Source organism: Lytechinus variegatus, chromosome 17 (assembly GCF_018143015.1).
Source record: "Lytechinus variegatus isolate NC3 chromosome 17, Lvar_3.0, whole genome shotgun sequence".
NCBI classification, from domain to species: domain Eukaryota; kingdom Metazoa; phylum Echinodermata; class Echinoidea; order Temnopleuroida; family Toxopneustidae; genus Lytechinus; species Lytechinus variegatus.
The window spans coordinates 23,472,240-23,487,624 of record NC_054756.1 but is presented as its reverse complement, the minus strand read 5'-3'; the positions used below and the strand labels follow the sequence as shown (position 1 = coordinate 23,487,624).

The 15,385-nt window shown below is 36.7% G+C and overlaps 1 protein-coding gene across 4 annotated transcripts in view; it reads left to right on the top strand.

Moving 5' to 3' along the window:
* LOC121430558 (regulator of telomere elongation helicase 1-like) overlaps positions 1-15,385 on the top strand; it is a 44,576-nt gene that overhangs the window by 18,168 nt on the left and 11,023 nt on the right. For all 4 annotated transcript variants that reach the window (XM_041627878.1, XM_041627877.1, XM_041627875.1 and 1 more), the window contains 14 exons: positions 465-530; positions 1,388-1,532; positions 2,647-2,685; positions 3,340-3,418; positions 3,825-3,922; positions 7,088-7,146; positions 8,298-8,460; positions 9,493-9,625; positions 10,001-10,155; positions 10,663-10,748; positions 11,793-11,870; positions 13,529-13,606; positions 14,039-14,176; positions 15,077-15,192. In XM_041627878.1, coding sequence (XP_041483812.1) covers positions 465-530; positions 1,388-1,532; positions 2,647-2,685; positions 3,340-3,418; positions 3,825-3,922; positions 7,088-7,146; positions 8,298-8,460; positions 9,493-9,625; positions 10,001-10,155; positions 10,663-10,748; positions 11,793-11,870; positions 13,529-13,606; positions 14,039-14,176; positions 15,077-15,192 — 1,433 coding nt within the window. The remainder of the gene's footprint in view (positions 1-464; positions 531-1,387; positions 1,533-2,646; positions 2,686-3,339; positions 3,419-3,824; positions 3,923-7,087; positions 7,147-8,297; positions 8,461-9,492; positions 9,626-10,000; positions 10,156-10,662; positions 10,749-11,792; positions 11,871-13,528; positions 13,607-14,038; positions 14,177-15,076; positions 15,193-15,385) is intronic.

Here is a 15,385-nt window from a genome sequence, read left to right as displayed (position 1 = left end):
CTTATTACTGAATAGTTTAGTCTTGTAATATAGGCCCACTTGACTGATAATACTCAAATTCGCTAATACATTCATACGGAAATATTCGTGTTACCAAGTAGCAAAGAAAATACTTTTCCTCTGAAAATATGTTAATTTCTGCATACAATGAAATTAGAGGCTAATTTATGGTCTGTAATATTGATAGTTATTTCAAGGGGTATATTTTTACACTAGCTATGTGTAACACAGAATCAATGAGAAACAACACATTGTGTTGGCAAGTTTAAGGGTGGGGGGGGGGGGGCTTATTTACATTGTATATGAGCAAAGATAAATAGATATTTCAATGTGAATCTCCCAATTTTATCAGAATCTGGTTCATATAAGATGTGAACATTTGCACTGAAGTGCCATTATTGTGACAATTTTTGTAAATCCAGTACATGCACTTTTGTATTCATTCTTCTGCTCTTTTTCATCAGTCACGTCGTATTCATGGAATCGAGCTAGCAGGCAATATAGTGATCTTTGATGAGGCTCACAATGTGGTAAGTTATAGAGACAGGCCATCCTTATTAATATTGATGCCAGTTGTAGTAACATCCCAAAATGAGTTTGAACAGAATTTGATAACATGACCACCCAAAATGGTTGTTTGTATGAACTAATATATCTGCCACATGATTCAGTTAGAAAATCTGTAACTGCTGAAAAATTAGCAAAGAAGTAGAAGCTGTAAAGTGAAAAGGGTCGCTGTGGTCAAAATTTAAATGATAAGACTTATTTTGGTTGCACCCAGTAAATAAGATTGCATATTCAATCTGTAAAGTAAGTCACAGAAATTCTGGGAACTAGTGGGATTTGAACCTCATTTACTACTTGCCGGGCAATGTCTGTACCACCAGGCCATCTCTGTTCCATGGCACAGCTTCGATGAAATAAGAACAAATAACTTAGTTTTATTAACTTGATTTTATTCCGCCTTGAATTGATACGTTGTAAGGTAGAACTTACCAAGCAAATCTAAAGCTGTCTTGTGTAAAACTTAGAAGATAGCAGAGTTATATCTGGGCCCCATCTAATAAAGAGTTACGATTGATCCAATCAATCTCAACTCTACGGAAATCCACCCATACCATAATTTTTTTCTACTAGAAATTTGCACAATCTCCTTAGTAAACAAAGAGAATCACACTGAATCTTCAAGAGAATTATGAATGTATGAATAGACATATCTAGAAAATATTTTGAACAAATTTGCATTTGAGATTTTGACATTCCATGTACTTGTCATCCGTAGTTGTGATTGATCAGATCAATCGCAAAACTCTTTGTAAGACGGGGCACTGTTTTGAATGAAGCTGTATTCAAACTGTACAATGTACCATTATAATGTACCATTTAGGAGAGGATGTGCGAGGAGAGTGCTTCCTTTGACCTGACCTCATTTGACCTCGCTTCCTGTGTCGAGGAGACCGATCACCTCCTGAAGAAGACTGTAGAGGTCACCATGCTGAATGAACGTTACCATGGAGAAGGGGTCGGAGGAGGTGAGTAAACAAAAAGCAATAATTATAATATCCAGCAAACTATAGCACTCATAATAATAATAATAATAATAATAATATGGGTATATTTACCAAGGGTAGCCACTTCAGTTCTGAAAGCTGTTCTCCCAGTGGGCCCTGCTGTTATCACCCCGGCTTTAGCTGAGCTGCCTCGGCGCTCAAGCATTCAAGGAATTTCTTCCTACCGGGTACCCATTCACCTTACCTGGGTTGAGTGCAGCACAGTGTGGATGAGTTTCTTGCTGAATGAAATTATGCCATGGCTGGGATTAGAACCCATGACCCTCTTTTTCAAAGTCAGAAGACTAATCCACTGGGCCACAACGCTTCCCAATACAATGCTTTTAAGCGCTAGACAAGCACAGATCAAGTTGGATTTGTCACATCGGTTTTGAACGGCCAGTAAACAAAAAGCAACAATGATGATATCCAGGAAAATGTAGCACTCAATACAATGTTTTTAAGAGCTAGACAAGCGCAGATCCAGTTGGATTAGACACAGCGGTTTTGAGCAGCCAACTATTGAGGGGCCAACTTGAATAAAATATTCAAGGAATATTTTATGAAACCTCAATAACCTATCTACCTGTGAAAAAACAACAACCCCAAAACACTTGATCTGTTGATAGACTTGATATAAAGTGACAATTTGATTAAAGTATGTGGAAAAGTAATTTGGGAGTTGTACAACTGTGACATAATACATATTGGTATAAACATTGCTAATGGGAAGATGCCCATGTCATTAGTAATGTCAACATTCAAATGCCCTTAACTTTTTTTGTTTTCACCCAAGCTAACTTGCTCCCTGGGTTTTATTATCATTTAATGGTTATTCTCATGTCCTTATATATATTATTCAGTGCAACACACTTTTCAAGGTTTCATTCAAGAAAGCTTTGACAATAGCTGGCCGCATTAAGTCTGGTAATTGAAAGTGATGCATGACATGTGGTGAGATGATTATGATTATAAGTACATGTAACTATGAAAAAGGGAAGGGCTTTAAACAGAATCTCTTGAATGTATTTTATCATGAATTTGTGATATCAATTTTTGGGGCACATTTTTTATCTCACTTTTTTTCTTTCTTCAGATGATGACTTTGATGCTGCTGGACTTGCTACACTCAAAAGTAAGCTTTTCTTCCATTGCCTTTGAAAAACTGATGTCCATATACTTCAGATTGTGTGATACTCCAACAAATGACATGCAATGTGCATTCCTGTTTTACTTAAGAATCAAACTTTAGAAAGCTAGAAATTCCATAATTTGTCATTATCTAAAATACATCAGTATTTTGTACCCCAAGAAAAATAGATCAGTTAGTGGCATCTGTAACATCTCTTGGATGTACTTGGCGTACAAAGTGTTCCTCTTCAAATTTTGTATTCAGCTGCTTTCCGTAAATGTGTTCAACTGGAATGCAATCAGTAGGACACTCAGTTGGAAGTTAATTTCTATAGCCAATTGCGTTCAATGGTAAATATTGATTGTATCTATTTAAGAGTCAGGGGCCAAGGATGTGTAATGTAAGATATACAATCAAATGTACATTTAATTTGCAATTAATAGATCAGTGCTTATTATTGCTAGTCTATTCATACTTTCCACTACAAGATACAAAGTATCACTCAATAAAGAATTTGTGACTGATAACACAACGAATGATTGATTTGAGGACCTATATTAACCTTGAAAGTGATTTTAACTTGAAGTTTCTTGCAATGCAACTGCTATGTTTTGTATGAATTATTCTAAATGAGCATCATCTTTGTTAATTATCCAGAGCTCTTCCTAGATCTTGAAGAACACATAAGTTCGTTCAACATTTCTGCAAACAGTGATGGTATCACCAAACCTGGAAGGTAGGTCCACTTCATGATGATGATGATGATGATGATGGTGTTGGTGATGGTGGTGGTGATGGTGGTGATGATGGTGATAATGATGATGATGGTGGTGATGATGATGATGATGTTGATGATGTGATGATGATGATGATGATGATGGTGTGATGATGATGATGGTGATGGGGATGATGATGGTGGTGGTGTTGGTGATGGTGGTGGTGATGTTGATGATGATGATGGTAATGATGATGATGATGATGAAGATGATGATGATGAAGATGATGAAGATGATGATGGTGATGGCAAAGGTAGATGGTAGTAGTGGACCGGTGGTGTGATTCTGGTAATTGTATTGAGACTGATAATCATTATCATCGTATTACATGTTGGAATGATTTTATTTCATATCTTTTAAATGCAGCTTTATTTTTGAGTTCTTCAGTCAAGTCAACATCAATGCTGAGACCAAGAATGAATTGATGCAGCTCCTTGAGAAAATGATATCACATCTCACAAACAGTAAGACAAATCAACAAGTACTATACAGTGTATTTTGATTTTAAAAGGGAACTCCAGGCTGAAAGTAATATCTAGATAAATAGAGTGAACTTCACAAAGGACAATGCTGAAAATTTCATCAAAATCTGACACGAAATAAGGAAGTTATTGAATTTTAAAGCTTAGCAATAGTTTGTGAAAACAGTTATATTCACGTCATGAAAATTCATTAGGTGGGCTGATGATGCCATTTCTCCACTTTTCTTTTCTTAAAATGTTATTATGTGGAATAATATTTTTTTCACATTTTTGTCTCACCTGCGAAGCAAAGTGAGACTATAGGCGCCGCTTTTCCGACGGCGGCGGCGACGGCGGCGGCGGCGTCAACATCAAATCTTAACCTGAGGTTAAGTTTTTGAAATGACATCATAACTTAGAAAGTATATGGACCTAGTTCATGAAACTTGGCCATAAGGTTAATCAAGTATTACTGAACATCCTATTAGAGTTTCATGTCACATGACCAAGGTCAAAGGTCATTTAGGGTCAATGAACTTAGACCATGTTGGAGGAATCAACATCGAAATCTTAACCTGTGGTTAAGTTTTTGAAATGTCATCATAACTTAGAAAATATATGGACCTAGTTCATGAAACTTGGACATAAGGTTAATCAAGTATCACTGAACATCCTGCATGAGTTTCACGTCACATGACCAAGGTCAAAGGTCATTTAGGGTCAATGAACTTTGGCCGAATTGGGGATATCTGTTGAATTCCCATCATAACTTTGAAAGTTTATGGATCTGATTCATGAAACTTGGACATAATAGTAATCAAGCATCACTGAAAATTTTGTGCAAGTTTCAGGTCTCATGATTAAGGTCAAAGGTCATTAGGGTCAATGAACTTTGGCCGAATCGGGGGTATCTGTTGAATTACCATCATAACTTTGGAAGTTTATTGGGCTAGTTCATTAAACTTGGACATTAGAGTAATCAAGTATCACTGAACATCCTGTGCACGTTTCAGGTCACATGACCAAGGTCAAAGGTCAATGAACTTTGGCCGAATTGGGTGTATCTGTTGAATTACCATCATAACTTTGAAAGTTGATGGATCTGATTCATGAAACTTGTACATAAGAGTAATCAAGTATCACTGAATATCCTGTTTGAGTTTCAGGTCACATGATCATGGTCAAAGGTCATGTAAGGTCAATGAACTTTGGCCATGTTGGGTTTTTTTGGTGAATAACCATCATATCTCTGTAAGTTTATTGGTCTAGTTCATAAAAAGTGGACATAAGAGTAACCATGTATCACTGAACATCTTGTGCGAGTTAGAGTAGTATTCAAAGTCAGCACTGCTGCTATATTGAACCGCGTGATGCAGGTGAGACGGCCAGAGGCATTCCACTTGTTATATATATGTATATGATATGTCTCCCTAAAAAAAATAAGTTGCAGCAGTGAATATGATCTGATGCATTAAAATAGTTGTCAATCCAATTATTTTATTTTTTGGAGGACAAAATTTGAATAAACATACTTTCATATAAGAAAATACACAAGAACAGGTGGGGATGTGACATCAATTTGTTCATTGAATATTCATGAAGACATGCAGAGAACTGTTTCACCGAAATAGTGCAAATCTTTAAAATGTCATAACTTTGTTATTCCATGTCCGATTTTGTTCAACTTTTTTAGTGTTTGTTTGTCAGATCTATATTCAAATCATATTATTTTCAGCCTGGAGTACCCCTCTAATATTCTGCACTGAATATATTTGACTTCGTTTAGATCACCTTTGTTGTTTAAGCTAATTTCTGCATGTCTCGTACTAGAATTTGTCACGATGATCCCATGAAAATGTCGGCAACTTGAAAAAGAGGCATGAGGACCATATATCGAGAATGCTGTGCAAAACAAATTATAGTTTATAGACAGCATTCCTATTAAAGAGCAAGCACACCTTAAAGGACAAGTCCACCCCAACAAAAACTTGATTTGAATAAAAAGAGAAAAATTCAACAAGGATAACACTGAAAACTTCATCAAAATCGGATGTAAAATAAGAAAGATATGGCATTTTAAAGTTTCGCTTATTTTCAACAAAATAGTTATATGAACGAGCCAGTTACATCCAAATGAGAGAGTTGATGACATCACTCACTTACTATTTCTTTTGTATTTTATTATATGAAATATTTTTATTTTCTCGTCATTGTCATGTGAAATAAAGTTTCATTCCTCCCTGAACATGTGGAATTCCATTATTTTAACATTTTGTGCTTCAGGCAATGAGGTCCTAATCATCAAATTCGTAAAAATTGAAATATTGTATAATTCAAACAATAAAAAACAAAAGAAATAGTGAGTGAGTGACGTCATCGACTCTCTCATTTAGATGTAACTGGCTCGTTCATATAACTATTTTGTTGAAAATAAGCGAAACTTTGAAATGTCATAACTTTCTTATTTTACATCCGATTTTGATGAAATTTTCAGCATTGTGCTTGTCTGATTTTTCTCTATTGATTTAAATCAACATTTTTCTGAGGTGGACTTGACCTTTAAGCAAGTTCCTACACATCTGCTTCAGCAAAAGCCGATGTAGATTACCCAAGATCCCTTTCTTGATGTAAATGCTTAGTTTGCATTTGGGTTGTACAATTATCTGGCTGATGAAACAGGAGAGAGTTAAAGGAGAATGAAACCATTGGAACAAGATAGCTTGTGTGAAAACAGAAAAATCAAAGAAACAGATCAACAAAAGTTTGAGAAAAATCGGACAAATAATGAGAAAGTTATGAGCATTTGAATATTGCGATCACTAATGCTATGGAGATAGCAAATTGGCAATGCGACAAAGATGTGTGATGTCACTTGTGAACAACTCTCCCCATTACTTTAGTATATATTTCACTTGAATTGCCTCTTTTATCACATCTATCCATAGATCATGTGTTCTTTCTACATGAGGGCATGTAATACATATTTTTTAAGAATACATCATGGATAAATAGTTTGTATCATCATAAGAAAAAGCAAAAAGAGACATTTTGAGGGTATTTTATCTTGCTGATGGCACAGAAGGAGAGAGTTAAGGACTTGCAGGTAACATGTTACCCTAACACAATAATCAATGTGATTAGATTCTAGAGCTTTTTTTTTTTTTGCAGGCTCAACAGTATTCCACAACAAAGCTGCCGGTCTGCAAAAATTTTATGACATTATAACAGTGAGTTTAATTCTTAGATTATTTTATTCTTCATTTTCGTGTTTATTTGTGTAATTACATGGAGCCTATAGGCCCATACTCTATGGTACAAAACCACAGTTTCCCTTTTAGTGCCCTTTGCCACTAGCGCACTCTTAAATGGATTTTCTTTATAGTGAACATGGTAACATAAGCATAATTGTTCACAAAAATGTGCATGATCCATGATTTTGGTACCATGGTGTATTTGAAATCTATAATGATCATCTAGTTAAGTCTACTGTACCTATATCAAATGAACATGGAGAATATAGCTGCTCGGAAGTAAGCTTTTAACAGGTAAGTAAAATGTAATGAATTGTCTTCTGGCTGGCTCGAGAAAAAGTCTGGAGATGGTGTGTGCCAAAAAGCTAAATGGAAGGCTACTGAACACATACTCTTGTCCAGAAAAACCCCAAGCAGCTGGTCAAAAAGATTGGATCCCTGCCTGGGACAAAAGGGACCTATTCAGGCAAGTCACTGCCCTGGAAAAACTATTTTTATTAACTATTCATCGATGGTAACCTAAATTATAGAAGCACTGCTCATTAGAAAATAGAAAAATAAGATTCCTGTCTCTTTGCTACCTTGGCTCGAGTACAGGGTTAAATTGTTCGGGATAAAACAGAACAATTAATAAAAAAAAAATAAAATGCATTTTCAATGTGACACAGACAAATTATTTTGGGGAACCAACATTGGTTCATATTGATAATGATGATAGCAATACACTCACTTTTCTCAGATATAATCATCCTAATCCTCCACACTTACTAACCTGGCTTCAGTATAGCTGCCAGTAAGACACTTTAACATTTCAAGAAATCAATCCCTGTCTGGTACTTATCACCTAGGTCAAAAATGGCAGAAATTGATAAATGACTTTCCATCATGACCCTTCACCAAATCCTTACGAGGTGCAGCAAGTAAAAAAGGAATTACTTTAATTATTATGACTTTGAGCGGGGAAGCATTTCATGGATTGGTTTGTCAATGATTTTCACAAATTATCGTTATAACGACTACTATCCTTGCATCTGATTTGCTGAGAGCAAAGTTAGTTTGTGAACATCCATCCTTCATTGCCAAACTCTTTGATGGAAACCTTCCCCTGCTGTTGTCTTATATAACAGATTGTATTCAATCGAGATGGCCCTGAAGGCGATAGGAGAAGTCAGATCTCTGCCTCTCAGATGACGAGGTATTACAAGGTCCACATTAGGACCACGGAGGCCACCCAGAAAAAGACTGGAAAGCTGGACCTGTGGGCAACCTCCGGTAAACCAAAGAAAAAGGGTAAATTTCAGTACCACTTTTGATTTTGAACAACGCGCCTAGGAATAGAATATTTCTAGATAGATGGCGCTGTATAAATGCCTATTATTATTATTATTTTTGTTGTTGTGTGTGTCATGCTCCAGAGATGAAGGTGAGACTTAGGGATCTAGGTGGCATCCCTCCGTCATCTGTTTGTCTCAAATGTTGAAGGTTATGTGCAAGACTATAGCACATACTTGGTGACTGCTGGTCCAACAGGCATCCAGGGGACTGTTTCATAAAGGACTTGCAACTGTTGTAACTTTGCCATAATGGCAACTACCATGGTTACCTTGATTATGATAGGCTGATGAGCCATGTTACCATGGTAGTTTCCATAATGGCAAAGTTACAACCGTTGCAAGTCCTTTATGAAATTGGGCCCAGATCTGGATATTGGATGCTGACAGAGGTCACATGGTATGGTCAAAGGTCATGTGAGGTGACACTGTAAAAGAGTGCCCGCAGGTATTTGTTTTACATGCTTCAATTTGGCTACTGCTAGTCCGATAGCATTCAAACTTGGGTGGTAGATGCACTAAGGATACCATCGTGGCAGAATATATTAAACGTTGAAAGTATACCACAAAAGTCTTGTCTTTTTTGTATGCGTCTTTTGTAAGAAAATTCATTATAGAAAGGAGCTTTTCATGTATTTTAGAGCAGCTTTGTCTTGTACCAACCTGCCTAACTTTGGCAAAAGGAAGCAAGTGACACATTAGTCAAATTTGAGGTATTGTTGTTTCTGAAACACCCTTTGAATGTTGCACGTTTAGACAAAGTTTGGGTAAGAAATGATCATTCTATGGATTCATGTAGATAATGAAGAAAATATGCTGTTAAATTGCATTGATGCCTATGTAAGTGACAAACACACATTGCGCATTTACAGCAACTGATACTTTTGTGTATTGTTTCCTTTTGCCAAAGTACGGCAGAAATGTTGCATCAGTGCATCACTGTCATGAAGCAGTTATGTATTTATGTTTCCTTACTAAAATGTTATTTTAGGTTTTGTATTGAGCTACTGGTGTTTCAGTCCAGGGTTCAGCATGCAGGAGTTGTATTCACAAGGCGTCCGTTCCATCATCCTAACTTCAGGGACTTTAGCTCCTCTCAACTCCTTTAAATCTGAGCTTAAAATGTAAGTACGACAATAATACCGTCCTACATGAAGCTATTATATGGACCCTCTTTTGACTAGCTACATGTATGTCTAGACACTGTCTCTATTGGCCTGTAGCCAGCAGTGCAAGTTTTTGTCATATAGCCAGACCTGCCAAGGAGTACTGAGTTTTAGTATTAAGTACTGAAAAATGAGAAGAATATTGATGGTTTCATACAAAATATTGATTTCTAAAGTGTGAGTTTTAAGTATTTTCATTATGGCATTTCTTTGAAAATACTGATTTTCAGCTTTGAAAATACTGAGATCTCCTTGTTCCTTATTACTATTATTTTTTTTTCATTAGTATTAACATCATTATACTATTGATTTTGTTGTCAATGTACTGTTAAGTGATTTTCCAGTTCAGTTGGAGAACCCTCATGTAATTGACAAACATCAGATGGTGGTGGGTGTGATGACCAAAGGACCGGATGGGACCACTCTCAATTCATCTTATCAAACAAGGTTCAACAAGGACTATGTGCTCTCACTCGGAAATGCTATAGGTAGGACAGCTCTCAGAATCTTTAGATGCAAATGTTGGCCCCGTGTATAGGAAAGTCATGACCTATGTCGAAAATCCCCCCCCAAAAAAAAATAGTTGAATAGAGTGTCTCTTTCACTGAATGCGAAATGTCGCACCATTGCACGAATAAGAACATTTGCTATTCATGTTGTACAACGCCTCAAAAGTTAGTGAAAATACGAACAATGTTCTTTTTTTTCCTATGTTAATCTATGAAAAGCAAAATCCCTCAAAGGCGCATGATTTGCAGCAGCAAAGCGCATTTTGCCAGTAATCCCTTCGCGAATTGTGCATGTATTGAATTCTGATTTCTATAGTGTCGTCACCTTGTTACTGACCGTGCAACGGTACATTATGGATGGTACATTTTGGACGGTACGTGTGCAACGGTACAAATGTTTGACATTCAGCCTCCCATTAGCTCATGTACAACAAGCCAAGTAGGCATTGTACAAATATTTTTTATCTATCTTTCTTTGTTTAACAGTTAACTTTGCCCGTATGGTGCCCAATGGTCTGCTAGTCTTCTTTCCATCCTACCCAGTCATGAATCATGCTCTGGAGGTCTGGCAGGTGAGTGCATTATTAAAGGAATGGTGCGGGCTAAAAATATTTATATCTAAATAAATAGAGTAAAATTCACAGAGCAAAATGCTGAAAATTTCATCAAAATCGGATAATAACTAACAAAGTTATTGAATTTTAAAGTTTATTAATATTTTGTGAAAACAGTTATATGCACATCATCATGAATATTCATTAGGTGGGCTGATGATGTCACATCCCACTTTCCTTTTTCTTATGTTATTACATGAAATCATAAATGTTTCATTATTTCATACATGTGTAAATAATGTGTCTCTATTGTGATGAAATAAGTTGCGGCAATAAATAACTAATGTACTTAATCAGTTGTCAATCAAATTGTTTTAGTTCTTAATAGAAAAATTGTGAATAAACCTTATTTCATATAATAAAATACAAAAGAACAAGTGGGGATATGACATCATCAACCCAACTAATGTATATTCATAAAGACATGCCTGGAACTGTTTCACCGGAATAATGCAAATCTTTAAAATTCAATAACTTTGTTATCCGATTTTGATCAAATTTACGGCATTTTGCTTTGTGAATTTTACTCTATTTATTGAGATATAAATGTCTCCAGCCTGGACCATTTCTTTAACTTTTGTTTTGTATTTTAATGAACTTTGTCAGATGGCAAAATACCTGGCAAGTCCTCCCTTTATCTGGCTTGAATTACAGATCAGAAAATAACTGGACCCCGTCTTACAAAGAGTTGCGACTGATCCAATCAATCACAACCATGGAAAGTCAGCAACGTCAACATCTAAAATGCAAATTTGTTCAAAATACTTTCTAGATGATTCATGCATTCATTATTCTCTTGAAGATTCAGTCTGTTTCTCTTTGGTAACTAAGGAGATTGTGCAAATTTTCTGCAGAAAAATTTATGGTATGGATGGATTTCTGAACAGTTGAGATTGATTGGATAAATCGTAAGACTTTGTAAGACGGGGCCCAGGTATTTTCTGTGACGAAGTGGGTAGAAAAGCAGTAAAAAAAATATTTTATCTCTCTCTTTTCTTCCAGGAGTCTGGTGTCAGCAATAGAATCTCTCAATACAAACAAATGTTTATTGAACCACGGGGGAAGGCAGACTTCCAAGAGGTAAGAGTTTGATGCTGTAATTTTTTTATTATTGCATTCCATTGCATTGATTATTGCAATGGGCTCCTTTCTACAATTCCCTCTAATCAATTAGTCCGTGTTCAATGACTACAAAATTGGGCAGCACGATTAATTCTACAGGTTTCCCGGGATCATCCTTCCCAACCACTCTTTAATTCTCTTCACTGGCATCCTTTTAAACAGAGAATTATGTTCAAATTACTCGTGATTGTCTACAAAACACTGAATAAACAGGCTCCACAGTATTAAGTAACTGCTTGAATCTGTATAGACCAACTAGAGCTCTTAGATCAGCCAGTGATCACCTTTGCCTCACATATTCATTAACTCGTACATTAGCTGGTGCCAGAACTTTTACGGTGTCGGCTTCAAAATCCTGGAACAACCTGCCACTAATAATTAGACAGTCTCCATCATTAGCAATCTTCAAAAAGTCATTAAAAACTCATCTCTTTAATACTTTGTAGTTTTTAAAATAGTACATCTTATTCATTGTAAGCGCTTTGGGCCTAATGGGAAAAGCGCAGTACAAATAATAAGTAATAATAATAATAATTTCATGATATCCGCTTCAGAATGATATTTCTTTGAATATGCCGGGCTGTCCCATAAACTCGTCAAATGTTTTCTACGCCCAACTTCATTTTTTTTCCTCCATTTTTACTTTTGCTTCTTGAACTGCTCAAGTAATGAGCATTACAACTTTCCGTATGGACTAGTATAGTAATCAGAGACTTGTCATTTCAGAATGGTCTCGTATATATTGTAGGGGGTCGGATGTACACATTTTAAAAAAAATAATTTGCCCCTGTGTTGTATTCAGGCAGGAAGTACTTCCTCAAAAAGTTTTTTCACACAGGAATTTGTAGCCTAAGCTTAGCTGGGGTAATAAAGGAGCACTTTGAGCACCTTACAAGTTGGATACATGTACTGTTGGATACATGTACTGTATGGGCACTAGTATTCAACCCGGCATAATTCAAAGATTTTGACATATTCCCAAAAATATTTAGAAATAGGGAATTTATCTTATTTTCATACCTTTGTTATTTCCAGGGTAATCTGTTGTCGGTATTTTCTTTGTCTGTCGACTGTATGCACGGAGGATCGAATTATGCGGCGATGGCCTTTTGCACTGGATGGCACTAGTATTCAACCTAGTGAGGATAGATAGCAAATCTCAAAAGGGTTTAGATTACTAAATTAGATCTAGATCTATCTAGGTCTCTGGCTTTGATTAATTCCCTGTTCGGTCTCATCTCAAATGGTCTAGTCCATAGTCGGATGGGACAAGGGCAGATTGAGAGACAGGGCCATCTTTCATCGCTAGGTTGAATACTAGTGCCAACGGATTGAATACTAGTGCCAAAAACCATCGCCGTATAATTCGATCGCCTGCGCACACAGTCGACTGGTTGAAGAAAAAAATAACGGAAATAGAATGACCAGCATTTGCCCTTGGAAATAAGACGGGTCTGAAATTCAGGTAAATTCTATATTTCTATATATTTGAGGAAACTCTCCAAACGGGTTGAATACTAGTGCCCTTACGGTATGTGTATATACAAATACCCTACATTATTATTAGTGATATTTATGCAATTTCTCTTCTGTTTCCTCTTATTCTTTCTTTCTAGGCGATGGAGTCATTCTACGAGCGAGTCAAGGACCCTACCCTGAATGGAGCTGCATTCTTTGCTGTCTGCAGGGGAAAGGTAGGCCAGGGCCCAGTTACACAAAGGTTTGCAGTTAACTGCAAATATGAAAGAACCATTTTGATTGGTTCATAGTCAGTGTTTTAAACTGAGTGAGCATGCAACCATTATCGTGATTGGCTATTGTCATCTAGCGATTGATTGCCAAACTTTGTTTGACAGTCTGCATTTTATTCATGAATTTTGCTTTGTTTATTTAATGCTGAATGCTTTTTACAATGGCTATCTGAAATTAGCAATGAAACTTATACCACCACTACTACTACTACTACTACTACTACTACTGCTACTTCTTCTACATGTACTATTTCTACTACTTCTACTACTACTAGTACTACTACTACTACTATTACTACTATTACTACTACATCTCTACTTCTGCTGGTACCACTATTACTTTTTTTAAATCTTGTAATACCCATGTCAATACAGGTATCTGAAGGTCTGGACTTTGCTGATAACAATGGTCGAGCAGTGGTCATCACTGGTCTCCCATTTCCACCCAGGAAAGATCCCAGGGTCATGCTCAAAATGCAATATCTGGATGAAGCGAAGAGAAGAAATCCCCAGGTAAGGCTTTGTCAATCCAGTCATACCTGTCCCCCCCCCTCATACACCTATGACCTGGGTGAATGTTTGACCCATGGAAGGGCTACTTATGCAAGTTTACATGTTTGTCACAGCCTTTTTTTTACTTTGATTACACTTTGGTTTTGAGGTAGAGATGTGCAAGACATATTTTTTTTTGTGTGTGGCGGAAATTGGGTTGCCATGGTAACAACTTACTGTATGGCAAAAATAAAGGTAAAAATCGTATGGTTCAAACTACTTCATCCGTTTTCAGCCAGTTCTCATGAAATTTGACTCCCATATTGTTCTTGGGGTGAAGATGTGCAAGATATTGTTTCCATGTGTTGGAAACACAGTATTAGTCACCTTCATTGATATTTCTCTGAATCGTTTCCAGTAGCATACATGTACATGTACCTGTCAACTGTCCGTATGAAGCTAGGGCCATCCAGATTTTCGTTGAAAGAGAGAGCGTTTTCAACCATGGTGTCCCTATTTTTTAGAAAATAAACCCTGTCTTTGCTTATGCTTGTGGCCCAGTGGATTAGTCTTCGGACTTTGAAACAGAGGGTTGTGGGTTCGAATCCCAGCCATGGTGTAATTTCCTTCAGCAAGAAACTGATCCACAATGTGCTGCACTCAACCCAGGTGAGGTAAATGGGTACCGGTAGGAAGTAATTCCTCAAGAAGCTGTGTGGGCTGTGAACGCCTAGCTTAGCCGGGTAATATAGGAGCGCCTTGAGCACCTAACAAGGTGGACATGTGCGCAATATGAATACCCTATATTATTATTATTATGTATCGGAAACTCTGAAACCCATCTGTCCCGCTTTCTTGTGTATCCTTGTTGGCAGGTTTGCATGAGACTTCCCTTTTACATTTGAAACATTTCTTTCACAGGGTCTAAGTGGACAGATGTGGTACAGGCAACAGGCGTCAAGGGCAGTTAATCAGGCCATAGGCAGGGTCATCAGACATCGCCAGGACTTTGGAGCTATTCTCCTCTGCGATACAAGGTAATAATTATAATAATAGTATTACTGTCTTGTATAGTGCTTATCACGCTGTCATCTATATAGTAATTTCTGAAGGTTTCCAAGAAAAAATATTGGAAAAAAATGAAAATCCATATTTTATTGTTCAAAAAGAAATCTGAATAGAAATACTCCAAAATTTCTTATTGCCCAATTGATCGGTAGCCACTGTGCA